The sequence below is a fragment of the Lepidochelys olivacea genome (assembly GCF_965140295.1).
Source record: "Lepidochelys olivacea isolate rLepOli2 genome assembly, chromosome: 2".
In the NCBI taxonomy this organism is placed as follows: domain Eukaryota; kingdom Metazoa; phylum Chordata; order Testudines; family Cheloniidae; genus Lepidochelys; species Lepidochelys olivacea.
This window is the reverse complement of record NC_140412.1, coordinates 42,165,560-42,183,569: the sequence shown is the minus strand read 5'-3', so window position 1 is coordinate 42,183,569 and position 18,010 is coordinate 42,165,560. Positions and strand designations below refer to the sequence as shown.

Sequence of the window (18,010 nt, the reverse complement as noted above, 5' to 3'; positions counted from 1 at the left end):
TGTTCAGATGGACTAAGATGTAACAAAACAGGAGACTATATAACAAGATTTTTATATAAATCCTTTACAAAAATTTATGTATGCAGGAGATGGAGACACAGCAGACACACTGTACTGTATGCATGATGCTGGTAAAGGGAACATTGCCAAAACAGATGGTGAAGTTATCACCCATTTTCACTCTATAAAGAGAATAGGATCTGCCAGGGCTAGCCTAGTAGTCTCTTAAAAAAGAAATGTTACCACTATATGGAATCATGTCATTCTGTTCCCATGCTTTGCCAAGAGGTCTGTGCTTGTTTGCTGTGGCTAGTCTTGTTTGGTTTTAGGTGTAGATTGAGAAATATTATCAATGATTACATTTAATAATCAAATTAGTAAATAAAGGGGGTGAATGATACCTAACTCACTTTTAATTTGGCAGAAAAAATTATGTTAATTTTTGTTATGCCAGTGCGGTTCAGCTCTGGATGTTGTTTTATGAAGACTGCACAGTTTAACCTAATATGCATTTAATACTTAATTGGAAAAAATAAGTAAGAATCATATCCTCATTTGTATTTATTTTTCCCCTTCTTGATAATTTAGCTACAAGAAATCCTCATTATACATAGTAACCAAATAAAGCAGATTAATTCTGTACGTTCTATTTGAACATGAAAAATATCTTAACCTTTTAATGATTTATTGTGCTGATTTCGGACAATAGGATTATGATAGCATGAACTACTTCTTGGTGGTTATGATTAAAAGTCAAATAAAAGAAATATTTTAAAGGTGCTGTAAGTCAGCACAGAACAGGACATGGTTTTCTTTGAAATTGAAATGTGTTTGTGTGAGTGCAAATGCACTATTCCCATGTGGCAGGGTAGAATAATGAAGATAACAGAGCTGAACAAGTATAAGTACTGTAGATGTATGATTTTAAAGATTCTGTATGTACAGTTTAGCTGCATAAAATGGAATTGAATAGATTACTTTTTTTGCTTTGTCAATTTAGTTTTCGGTTCCAAGAATATTTATTTTCTGGCAGATAGACCCTTGAAGGGTGACATTACTATAGCGGGAATCGTACAGTTCTGACATAGTTGATGTAGCAACAGAATAAAGATGATATAGCTACTAGGGAGATAATGTTTTAGTAGTAAGTAACTCATAGACCTATGTACAGTTTTATTTGTAACACTCTTAAGTATTTATGTGGCACCCATTATTGCAGTATCTGCGCACTAGATGCATTAATGACGGGGTGTACAGGCTATTTGGTGCTCTATGGAGAGGGTCTCTCACTCCCTTTGCACGCTGACCTAATGGCGACTGCAAAGTAGTGTACTCATCACCTGTCGTGCCCTCTTGTGTCAGGGTGTGATGATACTGGAGGTCCTTGTTTTGGCACCGCCTATAAGCCCATGTCTCTCACTGGGTCTTCTGTGACTCACTCTACTGGCCAAGTCTCACAAAGTTCAGTCCCCTTCCAGAATAACAGAAAGGTCCAACTTGAAAGTTCACAAAGCATCCTAACACAAAAGCGCCTCCCCCCGCACCCCCAGCTATTCCTTGACTTGTCCTTTGGGGACAGTCTTCAGTTCCACCCTAGTTCAATATTTCTTCTCTTGGGCTGGCATGCCCCTTCCTCAGGGGAACCCTCTATTCTGAGTTGTGGCCTAGGGACCCTGTATTAAGGAGCTAGGTCTGCTTTTTCAGATATGCTACTGGTTCCCTTGGCTACTTCCTACCTCCAAGCCCGATGTGCTGCTTCCCCACAGCTTGTGTTTAACTCAGCCTCCCTTTGATTCTCTGGCTTCTCCCTAGATCCTCCAAGCTTCTCCTTTCTTTGCTGGTCTAACCACTCTTCCATACCTCTTGGGCTCTTGTATTCTTAACTGACCCTACCTCAGGGCCTCCTTCACAGGAGGATGCACTCCCTGTGCATCCTCATACCTCAGGGCTTTTGAATATTTTTTAATAGGTGATAGGGCTAAGTCCCATCACAGCATCCCTAAGGTTTTGGCCAGGACACCAGGGTTAACTGCCACAGCATATTTAATATATGAATATAGCTGGTCAGGTGTTGCCTCTGAAAAACAATACCTCCAACAGTGCAGTGTCCCCTTCCAACACCATACTAAGGCACTTGGTCAGTATTGACTCAAAGGGTAGATGTCTGCATACTGAATCACCAGCACCATTGCTCATAAAAGTATTACCAGCTGAAATGGTCATTGCTTTTAGTTGCTACATTTAAGTTGAGACTGATTCCTAGATCTTAAAGAGCCAGATTTTCATTTTCACTGAGGCCCCTTTACTCTGGCAGTTGTGGTGTAAATGAGAATCAGGCCCTGTGATGGGGCATCTGTCCCACACTGGCAGAAAAGGAGTTAAAAGCAGCCCTAGGGAGGCTGTGCAGGAGGCAGCGAATCACAGAAGAGCTTATAGGAGCAGCCAATCAGGGCCGGTCTGGCACATATAAGAAGGAATGCAAGACAGAGCATTTCAATCACTTTCTGGAGCTTGAGAAGGGAGGAGGACTGGCTTCCTTGCAGGCAAAGGGCAGAAAGCACCCTGGACAGAGCACTGAGGCAGAGACCCAGAGAGCTAAAGGCAGCTCCAGACAGGCTACAGGGATCTGCAGACTGAGGCCCTGATGCAAGGGCAAAGAGGGTGCTGGAGCCACTGAAGGAAGTGACTGGACAGTGGACTGCAGTTTGCCACTGAAGGGAGTGGCCGGACAGTAGACTGCAGGTCCCCCCAGAAGGAGGGGAACATAGAGTGTGGCACAGTGGGAGGGCAGGGCCACTGACGTGGACGCCGTGGTCTTGGGAGTGATGTGGGTCCAGGAATGGAGGTGACAGCGGGCGAGACACCACCAAGAGAGGGTGCAGCACTAATTCCCTGGACAGCCAGCAGGAGGCAGCACAGTGATAAGTCGCACCCCATCACAGGCCCTAAGTCTTCGGGGCAGGGACTGGAGTTTAGTGTTTGTGCAGTGTCTAATGCACTGGGGCCCTGATTGTATAGCCCCTAGGTTTTATACAAATAATAAAAAAAAATTCTAAAAACACAAAACATCACAAATACTGCTATTCTTTCCCAATTCCATAGGCTAAGAGGAAGGAACTTGTCATAAGAAGGGTTATCAGCACCCATATTGTGGCTCTTTCTGTAGATAAATTTAAGAAAACATGAGTGGCAAATCATATTTATTTAGGAATAGATGAAAACTCCAAGGGAAACTAAGTATCTCTGCAATTAGAGAGACCAGGTGGATGCGGTCATATCTTTTATTGGACTAACCTGTGTTGGTGAGAGAGACAAGCTTTTGGGCTTACAAATAATTGTTTTTCCTACCTACCTTGTCTCTCTAATAGCCTCTTAGACCAACCTGGCTACAACAACACTGAATACAATCTCTACAACTGGAAAATTCAGAAAATTACAATTAAGAGACAATAGGCCAAATTCATACTCTTGTCATTCCATTGAAATCATTGGAAGCATTACATCAAGTGTAAATTTAACTCAAATCCTCTTAAAGAAAATTTTCTTACAATAACTCTTTGTAGTAGTATTGCTATCTCTAGTTAAGTAATGTAAAACTATTTAGCCCGTAATGCATGGTTGTAACGTTTAGATTAAGACTCAACTGTATCAAAGATACTAATGGGAACAACTTATTTTGATTTACTTTTCTACTTACTAGAAAAAAGATTTCATCTTTTGCCCTACTTGGTTATTTCTGCTAACAGAAAATTTCAAAACTTTGATATCTGAAATTTGGTCCTTATTTGCATGCACGCTCACAAGGGAATCATATGGCTTGAGAGTAAGGAGGATTGCTCTCTCTTGCTGCTGAGATGAGGATAATAGGATTTCTCCTTTTAGGTATTTGATGAAAACTCTAAGAATCTAATAACCCCTGCTTACGAGATGTTTCCTTTCATTAAGAAAGCAGGATGAGTGTGCTATGGATTCGCAATGAGCATGTTATTTCATATCTTGTTGCATAGAAGTGTGTGTTTGTTGTGGTTCTGTACCTGTAAAAACAGGTAGGGTGACTTTTTTTAAAATGAATTGGAAGAGTTTTTTTCTATCAATACATGGCTGCTGCAGTAAAGGAGAAGATAATAGTTCAGGAGAGGAAAAAAGATAAGAATGAAAGACAAATAGGTTTTATGCCTCAGGCTTCAGCTAATTGTTTCTTGAGTGCTTATTTTGGCAATGGTATGACCTCCCTCTCACTTATATTGTCCTATATGTTTTAGGCAAATAATGTAACATGGAGATCTGAATTAGGGAGATCAGTTTGATATCTCTATTTAAGCATTCGTTTGTGAGTCATCAGGATGAGAATGGAAGAAACGGATAAGAAAAAATACTCACACATAAAAAGAAAAGGAGTACTTCTGGCACCTTAGAGACTAACAAATTTATTTGAGCGTAAGCTTTCGTGAGCTACATCGATGAAGTGAGCTGTAGCTCATGAAAGCTTATGCTCAAATAAATTGGTTAGTCTCTAGGTGCCACAAGTACTCCTTTTCTTTTTGCGAATACAGACTAACACGGCTGCTACTCTGAAACTCACACATAAAGATGCAAAAAAGAAAAAGCCACTTCTATTTAATTCTCTACAATCACAGTTAATATTTATTACTATCACTTATTGTGCTAATGAGTTGAATGTAGATATAATTACATGAACAATTATATTTGCATAACAGTGATTTTAGTGAGTTATAATATACGTTTCTTAATATTAAATTGTGATTTTTTTTCCAAAGGAGACATTAATGGAAAAGCAGGCTTTTATAAAACACAAAAAGAGATTGTTTCTCCACTGTACCCAAATGAGGACTGACAAGGAGCCAGTCGTGGCTGTATGATTCTCAGCTGCATAGTCCCAGCATAAATTAAGCAGCATGTGGGCAGTTTTAATTTACATTGCTGGCAAAATGCCCCTCAGGTACTCAAAGCCAGTGAGGAATCAGGTTTAGCAGAACTTCACTCCACCGTGCCTCCTTCCCTCCCCTCCCCTCCTTTCCTCTGACCTGCCCTTCCCCCACCTCCCCACTCCTCTACGCTGTGATACACCTTTTCCCTCCCTTTACTCTGGGTAGCAGAAGCCACCTCAGCTAGCTTTGGACGGGTAGAGAATCCACCTAAACCTGGGGTATTCTCTAGTGCAAGCCTATGTATGCTTTAAATTCACTTTGCGCACAAGTGCCTCAAGATAAACTTGGCAGACTGGAGAATCTGTCCCATAGGCTTCTTATTGTACCACTTTAGTGGGACTTGTACTAACTATATGAGTGCCCTTTCCTGGGTACCCCTGACAAACACTTAAAAATATAAGTAATACCTAGTAGACTGTATCTATTGGCCCCTGGAGAGCATTGCCCAGTAGAACATAAATATAATGAACATTTAATAGGGAATATGTGCTCAATTTGTTTATTGTTCATAAACCTAAGCTGCAAGGAGGACAGCCTCAAAGTGTGTACAAGCAGCCTGTTGATCCCTCTTCAGCTTCCACAGTCTGCAGCTGCCAACACACCCTGGCTCCTTGGAGGAACCATCAAGTCTTCCTCTCCTGCTCTCCCATCCAGAGGCTCACTGGAGTTAACACAGAGACAGCTTTTGAGGATGGATGGCTTTCTGCCCCAAGTTACAAGCAGGGTGATGTAGAGCTACTACTGGGATGTGCATCGGATAAGCATTTACAATGTTTGAAAAACCGATTCTGCCATTGATTTTTCCACAGCTTTGGCTACCATCTTGTCACTGGGAGACATGGGCTGCTTTACAGTTACTTCAGAGCTCCTTTGTCCAGAAGTTGGGGACAGACTGTGGAAAGAGCCAAAGTTTGTCTGTTTGCTAACGAAGAGAGAAAGGGATAGACAGACTCCACCCGTAGAAAGGGGTCTGAGATGACAGAGCTGAAAAGGAACACATGTTCTATTTGCTCCTACTTTGTTTTTCCTCAATACTTTAGTTTCATTTTACTGCATTGGCTCATGAGCAGAACTGATTGAATAATGAAAGTCTATTTTTGCAAAAGATTAGGAAATGTTAAAGTATTGTTTGTTTTCAATTGTTCCAAAAAATCAATTAATTTTATTAAAAATATTATTTAAAATGTTACCAAAATTTTCATTGATTAAAAACCCATGATTTAGGAAATTTAAAAAATTGGTAACCAGTTCGATGTTTTGAATAAAAATTTGGGGGTAACATGAAAAAGCCACAATTTTTTACATTGAAAAACATTAATAATGTTGACAGTATTTTGGAAGAAAATGTTTGTAAAAAGGCCAGTGATTGAAAAAATAACATTCAGAAAATGTTGACTATTTCTACTCCCGCACAATAAAGGGGCTTGCATATAATAAGTATCCAGGTCTGAATAAAAAAATATCTCACTGGCAAAACTCTGTACTATACTAAAATGGTCAAAAGAGAAAAAATGGCCACAAATAAGGCCATGGATAATCTCAGGGTTACTGTATGTAGCATGTTGCTGTTCTTAACGCTATCTCCTTTTCCTTTTGCCGTTTATATCAATTGAGACTGACACTCAAAACACATAACAACAAATTGTATTGTCTGTGAGGGTTGCCAAACTGAGAGAAACAATAGTGCGCTTACAAAACACATAGACATATTGGTAATTTGTGTTCACCAAGCAAAATGGTAATAATTAAGAAAAAGATTATAGGGGAAATCTGGACCTTATTCAAGTCAATGGGAGTTTTGTCACTGAATTCTATGGAGGAAAGATTAGGGTTGCCAACTTTTTATTCACACAAAACTGAACACTCTTGCCCCACTCCCTTCCTTGGCCCTCCTCTGAGGCCTCCCCCTGCCCCGCCCCTTCTCTGAGGTCCTGCCCCCTCTCACTCCATCCCCCCTCCCTCTGTCGCTCGCTCTCCCCACCCTCACTCACTCTCTCATTTTCACTGGGCTGGCTCAGGGGATTGGGGTATTGGAGGGGGTGAGGGTGCCGGCTGAGGGGACAGGCTCTGGAATGGGGCCAGGAATGAGGGGTCTGGAGTGCAGGAGAGGGCTCTGGGCTGGAAGGTGGAGCCAAGGGGTTTGGTATATGGGAGGGGCTCCAAGATGAGGCAGGGGTTTTGGGTTTGGGAGGGGGTATGGGCTCTGGGCTGGGGGGGGGGGGTTCTGGGGTGGGGCCAGAAATGAAGGGTTCAGGGTGCGGGAGGGGGCTCCGGGCTGGGGAGGGATTTGGGGTGTAGGGGGTGAGGGCTTCAGCTGGGGGAGCAGGATCTGGTGTGGGGTCGGGGATGAGGGATTTGGGGTGCAGGAAGGTGTTCCAGGCTGGGACTGTGGGGTTCAGAGGGCACACAGCTCACGCCTCCCTTGACACATTCCCACGCCTCCCTGGGGAGGCCTGCCCATAGTTTGAGAACTGCTGATCTAGAGCAGTAGTTCTCAACCCATGTCCCGTGGGCCACATGTGGCCCAATTAGCACACAGCTGCAGACCAGCTGGGTGCTAAAGGCTGTTGGGTTGTGCGGCAGGTTCCGGGTTCCTAGCTGCCCAGGGCAGCAGGGTGTGGGCTGCCCAGCCTAGCACGTTGGGGGGCTGGGATCAGGGCTGCCAGCTGGCCTCACACAGCAGGGGTCCAGGGCTGCCGTCTAGCCATGTACAGCAGAGGTCCGGGTTTGGGACTGCCACTTGGCCCCGCAGCATCTGAGGTTAGGTCTTCTGCCCAGCCCCACACAGCAGGTGTCTGGGGCCCGGGGCTGTCAGCCATCCTCGCACGGTGGGGTCCAGGATCTGGGGCTGCCAACCCCACGAGGTCGGGATCTGGGCTGCCGCCTGGCTGCCCTACCTCACAGCCGGGTCCAGGGTCAGGGCTGCTGCCTGGACCTGCACAGAGGGGTCCGGGGTTCCTGCCACCCAGCCCCCTGCCCAGGGCTCCACTTCGTGGAGGGATTTCTGGGTGGGAAGCTCTGAATGTAGGGATCTGTGGGAGGGGGTGGGGAGCACACTGTGGTTCTTAATCTGTGGCCCAGGCAATATGCGGCCCACAGTGATAAATAGGTTGAGAACCACTGGTCTAGAGGTACAAAACATAGGTCAAACTAAGTGCAACAGAAAAATCTTTCACCTGACTGTTGAGAGGGGCAAAGAATCCTCCCTGTACAGTGCCTCACAGTAAGGTTCTCCCATTTAATAACAGGGTCACTTGTGTGGAAATTTTCCCAGTCACACTTCCCTGTACTTTTGCAGTTCTCGCTTTTTTGGAGTATGAATTGTGCTTTTGTACTTGTGGTTGCCAGCTACTGTATTCTGAGACCAGCTCATCTCTACTTCCTAACAGCTGTTGTGAATTTTTTCTTCAGTTTCCATGTATGCCATTTTGCTTTATTAACTGAGCTTGGCTAAAAATAGCAACTCAAATTGACATTATAGTGATATATGAGTTTTAAAAATAATCTAATTAGTTTTCTTGTTTTCTTTTTTACCTGCAAGTTACACACTTAGGCTTTTAGCATATTTTCCTACCACATTTTCCGTACTCTTAGTTACCAGGCTAATAAACCTGTAGTGTTGTATATAGTTACTTGACTGAGGTGATTTTCATTTGACTATATCTGGTATAAGACGGTTATTGCAATACTATATTTAGCTCCAAATTGCTTAGGATCAAATCCTGACATACAAGTGTAGGTGTTTCCTAATGCTAAGCGTAATTCAGTAACAGAAATCTTGAGGGAGACTGCCAAACTCACATCACGTCCCATATACTGGAACATATATGTAGCCTGCAAATCAAAGGCAATATTTTGTCATAAAAGAACATTTTAGTGCTTTCCTTGTAAAGCGGTGAGTCTTCTAATTCGGACTGGTAGTAGAACCAGTCAATAACAGCTAAGCCATTGGACTCTTTCTTTCTTTCTTTCTTTCTTCCAAATTATCTTTAAGATTCTCAGATTTATAGAAAGGAGATAAGTGTATTTTAAATAGCCCAAATGCTGCCCAAGCCTTTTCGAACAGCTTGGTCCCCCCGACCCCTGTTTAATCTGGGAGTTTTGGTCTTCCAGTGCTGCAGCTCTGAAAGAGGAAATTCAGTGACTCAAAGTCATGAGACTTTGGGAACATGGTTTGAGTCTTATGCCTGACCAAGCATCATTATCCCTGTTAAGTATTAAGGTTTTTTTTAACTAAACAGTTGGCTTCCTGGCTGACTAAGATTCCCAGTTCCTAGCCTTAGTGGGGCTTGTTACCTTTCTGACAGAATCAATACCTTCATAGACTCATGAGATCCAGATGTTTTGGTTCCTTTTATAGATTGAAAGGACTTGGCTGTGATTTCATGGTTTTAGCTACTTGCCTTATGGGTTGAAAGGGAGGAGGGGATATATGCTTAAAATGTGTTTTAGCTTTGGTTGATAGGAATACATATTTAAAAATAAAGTTGGGAAAATACTGGCAGGGATCAGTCTATTTGCATATGCAAGCAATAAACTCTAAGTTGATGCATTTCAAAGTTTCAGTGTAAGAAATCGACATAATAAGCCAGAAAAAAGTTACCTCTTTTGTGGCAGATTCATCCTGTACTAAATATGGTTTGTGGACAGGATCAAGTCACAGGAATGTAAAGGATAAATGTCCTTCGTGTGCAGAGAGTTAAGCAGGCAACTCCCATTAACAAGGGCCAGTGTGTTTCATTTAATTCTCTGTGCTGTGTACCATGGTGAGAATTATACCATTAAGTATGTTGCATTATTGCGAGTTGCAGCAAATACATTGGTCCCTGACAAAAGTGATTATCTCAGTGGCCTGAGTTTTTAATAAGCTTGCATATGAATTAAATTTTTAGCACAGGGAGAGGTGGAGGGAACAGCTGAGACCACAGTTATTCTGTAATCCTACAGTTATAGTCAACAGTTTACATATGAGAACAAAATGCAGCCTCAGCCTCTTATCTCTGCACCATCTAAAGGAAATAAAGGATAGTCTTACATGAAACATATTTCTTCCCTCATACATAGGAACCTTAGTATCTTATTACAAATGCTAAAGTTGGTGTGGTGAAATCAGCCCAGACCACCTCTTGGGGAGCCTACATTACTGTTGTTTTCTAAATCCACTATGCATATACTTGTAATTACTCATTACATTCTAATGGACAAAATGCTTTAAAAAGGAGAAAGAGCAGTTCTAACCTTTGTGGCCTGTTTCTTCCTCCCCACCCCCATCCCGATCTGGTTTCTCTGTGCAAAGACATTCTGTTTTCATACCCCTCCTGCATGTGCTAATATTTAAACAGTTACAATATAAACGAGGAGGGAAAAGGCAGTGTTGTGTACTGTGGGTGGTTCATTTTGTCAGTTTAATATTGAAAACATATGTGAACATTTATATAAATAGAAAATAATTGAAGAATGCCATATTGTTACTTATAAAATAATTCTACAATGGTTAACTGGTCTTTTCTGCACACGCGTGTTGCTGATATATTGAAGTTTGCTTGGTGTGGCCAATTTTGCCTTTCAGATAATCTTTTTCCCCATATCCTTTCTTCCATTCCCACCAACACTTCACTCTGCCAACCACAGATAGTCTGTCTCAATTCATTTACATGCTATTGATCACTCTTACTGCACTAGAAACCCATTATAACATGAGTAGGGCCCTACCAAATTCACAGCCATGAAAAACGTGTCACAGACCATGAAATCTGGTCTCCCCTCATGAAATCTGTTCTTTTGTGTGCTTTTACCCTATATGATACAGATTTCACGGGGGGACACCAGCATTTCTTAAATTGGGGGTCCTGACCCAAAAGGGAGTTGTGGGGGGGGTGGTATCACAAGGTAATTTTAGGGGAGTTGCGGTATTGTCATCCTTACTTCTGCACTGCCTTCAGATCTGGGTGGCCGGACAGTGGTGGCTGTTGGCCAGATGCCCAGCTCTGAAGGCAGTGCCCCGCCAGCAGCAGTGCAGAAGTAAGGGTGGCAATACGATACCATGCCACCCTTTACTTCTGCACCGCTGCCTGCAGAGCTGGGCAGCCAATGAGTGGCAGCTGCTGATCAAGGGCCCAGCTCTGCAGGCAGCAGCGCAGAAGTGAGGGTGGCAATGCCATACCAGGCCATCAGCCGTTGCTCTCCAGCTGCCCAGCTCTGAAGGCAGTGACGCCGCCAGCACAGTGCAGAAGTAAGGATAACTGTACCACAACCTTCCCCCCCCTCCCCCCCCCCCACACACAATAACCTTGCGCCATCCCCCCCACCCCCATTCCTTTTTGGGTCAGGACCCCTACAATTTCAACACCGAGAAATTGCAGATTTAAATAGCTGAAATCATTATATTCATGATTTTAAAAATCCTATGGCTGACCAAAGTGGACCATGAATTTGGTAGGGCCCTAAACATGAGTACTGTTTTGAGCAGAGTTATTGTTTTGAAGACATAGCCAATGCTTCACAGGCATCCAGCGGAGCTGCTCAAGAGCCAGTGTTTGAAATGCTTCTGTTCCAGGCCAAATAGGATACAATGGTCAGCATTAAAACATTGGCATTTGCCAGTTTGGTGGTATGAATGATACCTAGATTTTTCCCTCCTACACCTAATACAGAAGAGAAATGTGGTTACTGTAGCAAATATTGTCTTTTAACTGGCAACTCTTGTGTGACAGATATTGCAGCCACATGCGGTATCTTTGGGGACCATATTGTATTGTACATAGAAAGCATGAAAGCCTCAAAAAGCCATTATACTGAGATGAGCTGCACAGTTTGAGCTGGTAGAATAGTCCTTTGTACCAATACAAATGTATCTGTGTTTTCCTGGCTCACTTTGGGGTGGAAATAGGGGTGGTTTCCTGTGCTATCTTGGATCACTGGGGGTGGGGTGGGGGATCCAGCGGGATCTGGGATCACTAAGAGGTGATTAATGCAAAATCCCAAGCCTGGCTATGTAGATTCTCCATCTTTTGAAGCTTCTCCTGCTGGAAAAGAGCAGGAGGATCTGGTTTTAACTGTTTTCAGGAGGCTGGAGGATAAAGACAGACTTTTGGTATAAAAGGCTGAGTTTAAACAGACTCAGGGCCTTCCTTTTGGTTCAGCAAACAGGACCTTTGGTTGTAGGGTGGCTCCAACCCTTGCAGAAGGATTGGAAAGACTTTGACCTAACAGACTTCCCATGTAGAAGATGGGAGAGTCCTGGTATGTTTAGTGAGCATTTACATCCTTTTATCATTTTTATATGTTTTTTCTGTGACGCTTTTGCCTTAAAAATAAATGTACTTTGCTTTCTAAGAGCTGTGTGGTCACTGGTAAAAACCCTGTCATTGTTCTGGCAGTGAAAGTAAAGAGCAGGGGGCTGGATACGTCAGAGCTGCTGAGGATATCACTGTGTACGACAGGGGGATGTGCAGCCTTAAAACTCTGGTCAGAAAGGAGTGGGACCAGAGACAGTTGATGGCTTAAGGCCTGAGACCTGATTGGGCACTCCTGGAGCAGACCACAGAGGGGGAATACAGGTGCAATCACCCTGGAACTGTGACACCTTGTACATCTGTGTTCATGCCCCAGGGGACTGAAATGTTTTAATGCTGTCCTGAACACTCTCTCATACTATCTCTGGCAGCTAACCCGGCCCGAAATTTAAAGCTTAGTGTCTTACACATTCTATCAACTATACCCATGGTTTTCAGCCTTTCCAATGCTGTTAGCACGTTGCAACAGAATGCACTTTCTGGTCCTTCTTCTCATTTTGCCATAAGGAAAGGGAGGGTTGTCGTGACCCCAGAGTGAGAACCCATGACCTATGCCATTGCACTGGAGATAGGGTTGAGAGGACACTTCCATTCTAATTCTCTGTTCCCAGTTACTTGTAACTTTTTTACCTTTCTAGAATGAAACCTTTCAGGCTTTTCAACTCAGCCAAGAAGTTAATTATTTTCAAAAATATCTTAATTTGTTTAGCCATTTTGTTGTCCAACAGTTGGGGAGGTGACTTAGGGCTTGGCTACACTTGCAAGTTAGAGCGCATTAAATCAGGCCCGGGCACCCTAACTCCTGAGGTGTCCACGCTGGCAAGGCACGTAGAGCGCCTGGACTCTGCAGCTGGAGCGCTCCTGGTAATCCACCTCCACGAGAAGCATAGAACTTGCTGCGCCCCAGCTGAAACGCCCGGGTGTCAGTGTGGACGACGTGTTGCGTTAGTGTGCTGTGATTGGCCTCCGGAAACGTCCCATAATCCCCTGAAGTCATGTGGCCACTCGTCTCATTCTTTTGAACTCTGCTGCAGGCATGCGGATATCCCCTTTCAAAGCTCTGTTTCTGACAGCTGGCTGCTTATCTGTTCCGGGACAAAGCAAACCCTTACTGTAGAATGCTGCTGCTGTGAGTGTGTGTCAGAGAGAGAGGCAGGGGGAAAAAGGGGGTCTGCTGCTGTCTGAACTTACAAGACAGCACGCTGACACACACTCTGCCTCCCAAAATACACTGTCTCTCCCCCCACATACACACAACACACTCCCTGTCACGCTCCACCCACCCACCCACATTTGAAAAGCACGCTGCAGCCGCTTGCACACTAGGATAGCTCCCACAATGCACTGCTCTTTGTGGCGTTGCAAGAGCTGCTAACGTGGCCACGCCAGTGCGCTTGCAGCTGACAGTGTAAACACATGGCAGCGTTTTCCTTGCTGCGGTCTCTGAAGGCTGGTTTAACTCCCAGCGCTCTACATCTGCAAGCGTAGCCAAGCCCTTAGTCTTTATTTAAGTTGCTTTTCAGACACTTCCGTGTGTTCAGATATCTCAAAGACTTTTCTTTTAAAACTTTTAGCCTACCTATTCCTGAATTAGGAACTCCTATTTTTGCCACATCTGAAATACTTAGATCTTGAAAGAACCAAGATAAGGCAATTAAAAATAGTACATTGAGCATGCACAGCACATTCTGTTGCTGAACTTCAGGAAACCTGTGGCACCAGGGTGACAGGTTTTGAACATTCATTGCTGGTAATATTTGTGTGAGATCATTTTCATAGTTACCAGTGAGTCAATTTCGCATGGGTCTATTATTCATGGGAAGCACTGCCCAATAACACTTACTTATGCTGTCATGAATTTCCCAGACATGTGCATAGAAGCAAAACCTCTAACTTGTGAGGATTGAGTGTGTTCTGTTAGATGCCTTCAAGACAGTTCAGGTATAACTAGTTCTAAACTGTCTCATCAGGGTCGGGTTATTAAGAGGTCTAGTTAGTAGTGCAATGAGTTTGTGCCACCAGATGGGCTATTTTGTGAAAGCCTTCTGTTTTATGACAGGTTTCAGAGTAGCAGCCGTGTTAGTCTGTGTTCGCAAAAAGAAAAGGAGTACTTGTGGCACCTTAGAGACTAACAAATTTATTTGAGCATAAGCTTTTGTGAGCTACAGCTCACTTCATCGGATGCATTCAGTTTTATGTTTTATGTTTCCTCAGGAAGGAGAGACTTATCAGCAATTCATATACGAGGAATGAGGCTTTCTGCTTTATATAGTTCATATACATATATATATATATATCTATATATATCTTGTCTGCATTCTCTTTAATTTTTTGGTATTGCATGCTCTGTCAGTAACATGTAGCTAATGGCAAATATTGGATTCTTACAAAAATAGTCTGCAAATAAATATTAAAATGTTCTTTTCTTATGTGTTCAGGGTAACATCTCCAACTTTGACATCGTCATGGAGTCTGATTCAGGTACCTTCATGCCGATGGGCCTGGCTTTTACAGGCAGTGATAAAGCTCGTGCCATCCTGAAGGAGATTATGCAGCTGCTGCAGCCTATCAATGTTACAAATATTTATGAAAATGGTGGTGAAACAGACACTGATTATTGGGTGAGAAATGGAGTACCAGGTAAGAATGCTGGATGAAGTCATAGACAAAGTGGCTGAGTTGGCCTGGTTGTTTCTGTATGCTGTTACTTCTTAAATTCTGGTTGTAGCTCTATTTGATGTTTGACAACATTTTTAAAAAATCTTTTTCTTGAGTAATATTTGTTAGAGAGGAAATGTGTAAATATTTAAAGACTAACCAAAGAATTAGGACAGAATGTGTGTTTAAGCATCAGTTTAATAAAGATTTAGATTATGCATGGGACAACAGGCCTAAAATCTTCTTTTAGGCTTTACAATTTATATTAATCTTTCCTATACCAGTGGTTTAAAAATAGTAGAGAATTCCCTCAGCTTTATTCTAACACAGGACCCCAGAACAAAAATATCCCTTTGAAATTCAGCCCACTTCTCACTTGTTCTTATTTAATTTCATTTAAAAAATTTAATTGTTTTCAATAAATTTATTCTGTGGGGATTCAGCATTCAAAGACCAAAAGGTGATGATGCACTAAAATCTAGTGAAGGACAAAGCCCTGTAAATGTATTTGAGAAATAGGTTCTACATTTACTCTCAGTGACACTTCTGAGCTTCGTACAAGTAGCAATCTTTTTGCAAAAGTACTGTGACTTGAAACTGGAGCAGGACAAAACTTTTTGGACAAATAGTTTATTTGCCAAAAAATGCATTTTCGGGTTGACAGAAAGTATTTGCAAATTTGACGTGATAGCTTCAGCTGGGGAAAAGTTTTTCAGGGCCAGCAAAGTGTGTGTATGTCCCCTTATAACCTTTAGCCATGTGTGTACCATTCTGTCCCTGTATAACTTTAGCCAGTGGTTAAGGTATTTGCCCAGATATGGGAGACCCAGGTTTGAATCTCAACTCTGGAGCAGAGACTTGAACTCAGATCTCCCCTCTCCCAGGTGAGCATCCTAACAGCCAGGCTATAGGCTTGAAGGATCTGAGACTAACTGAGCTTTTACCATGTTTTCAACACTTGAATAATAGCAGAAGATATTTTTGGTTTTGGTATTTAAAAACAAAACAAAAACTTTCTCTTTATGCTGGTTTACGTCTAAAGTACTTTGTTGTCTATTTGTGATACTGGAATGATACATGTCAGATAGTTTTGGAATCTTTCTGGCTTCTCTCTTCTCCTAACCTTGTGGAAGGTTGATAGGTACTGCAGTGGGCTGTGGAGCATATGCCTCTTACTTTGGGGAAATGTTGTTTGCTTAGGGCTCAGATCTTAGTTGCACTGTTTCTACTCATGGGAGGCTAGGGTGACCAGAGCACAGGAGTAAAATATCAGGACACATGGGGGGGACAGCCACAGGCTCACAGCCCCCACCGGAGCCATGGGGGTGGGGGACGCACATGGGGGCAGGGGATGCTGCAAGCTGCAGGTCGCGGGCCCGGCTCCGGCCCTCCCAGCAAGCCGCAGGTCAGGGGCATACAGCTCTGGCCCCCGCCACAAGCTGCAGGTCACAGGCACACAACCCCAGCTCCAGCCCCCTCCGCAAGCCACAGGTAGGTGGTGCACAGCTCCAGGTCCGGCCCCCACCGCAAGGCGGGGGGGTCTCAGGGCTGGAGCTGGGGGTTTGGGGTGCTGACTCTGGGAGGGAGTTTGGGTGCAGGAGGGGGCTCAGGGTTGGGGCAGGGGTTGAGGTGTGGGGTATGGGCTCTAGGAGGCACTTAACTCAGGTGGTTCCCCAGAAGTAACAATATCTCCCTCTGGGTCCTAGAAAGAGGCGCGGCCAGGCCGCTCTGTACAGAGCCTCGTCTGAAGGGCACTGCCCCTGCAGCTCCCATTGGCTGTGGTTCCAGCTGGCGCTCATGGCAGGGGCAGCATGCAGAGCCCCCTTGGCTATTCCCGCACCTAGGACCCAGAGGGAGATGTCACCACTTCGAGGGAGCTGCGTGGAGCCAGCAACCCTACAATATCAGGACAAATGGCATCCTGATCGCACATTGGTCAGGACAAAGAGTTAAATATTAGGACAGTTCCGATTGTATTGCGACATCCGGTCACTCTAGGGGAGGCTATGCTTCCCCGAACAGCCTGGCGTAGCCCCTCCCATGCTCCGCCCCCAGGCCTACTCCTGCAATTCCCGGCACTCTGCCCTGGCCCAGGCTGGCTGGGGTTGGGCAACGTGCCGCGGGGACTCGGGGAGGCTGGCACAAGGGCCGTGCTGCCCGCCCAGTGCTCTGACTCGGCCACCTGGTGCTCCAGGGCTGGGGGCGCTGCATCTGCGCCACCTGGTGCTCCAGGTAGGGGGCACTGTGACCATGCTGCCTGGCTGTCCGACGCCGGGGCCCATGGTCAGTGTGCTTTGGGCTCCTGCGGGGAAGGGCGGGGCAGAAGGGGAGAGGCCTCGGACTGAAAGAGCGGGGCTGGGGGCTAGCCTCCCCAAGGGCCGGGTCACCAGCTGCTCATGTTTCTGTTCCATGCACAAGTTACTAAGTGGCATGTCAAACTGTTGTAACCCTGTAATTTACACATCCCTGATCCTAGGCTCTAACTGTATATATTTTACAGCAGCATAAACATATGCTAACTTGGGGGATGGGTAAGAGCTGCCAATGGTCAATAACCATGCCACTTCATCTCCCTTTCTTCTGAAAGTCTGTGCATATGTACCACTGCTCCTGGACTTCAGATCTAGATGATCTGTGTATCTGTATAGTCATTGACATATGAGAATTTCCCAGTATATCTGGTGCATGTTTAGAAAATATAAAGGGGCAGAAATGCTGTCATGGTAAAATATGCTTTGGCATATTTGGGAAGAAAGATCCCTTTTTATAAAGAGATGGATTTTTCTAGGGACCAATACACTGCAAAGAAAAGAGAGAGTTTTCCCTCAGCCATGGGGTTGTTACTGGCTGATGAATTCCTCCCTCCACCCCATATTGTCTGTTTCCATGTGTCCCTGACAGATTGGGACAGTGCCCAACCACCAACGCTGCCACCTAACACAGCCTTTACCACCTACATCTGTGGTCATGCCCCTGGTTGCAGAGGTGTGAATGGGTATGTAGAAATATCTGGAACCCCAGCTGTTGTCTGTGATTGGAGCATCAGAGGGGCTGAAGGGGAAGCATTGGGAATATAGAGGAATTCACCTGTTTGTGAGGTGCATGATG

The 18,010-nt window shown here is 44.3% G+C and overlaps 1 protein-coding gene across 3 annotated transcripts in view; it reads left to right on the top strand.

Annotated features, from left to right (window-relative positions):
• CPQ (carboxypeptidase Q) overlaps nt 1–18,010 on the top strand; it is a 270,868-nt gene that overhangs the window by 214,067 nt on the left and 38,791 nt on the right. For all 3 annotated transcript variants that reach the window (XM_084619637.1, XM_084619636.1, XM_084619638.1), the window contains exon 7: nt 14,683–14,884. In XM_084619637.1, the coding sequence (XP_084475763.1) occupies nt 14,683–14,884 (202 nt within the window). The remainder of the gene's footprint in view (nt 1–14,682; nt 14,885–18,010) is intronic.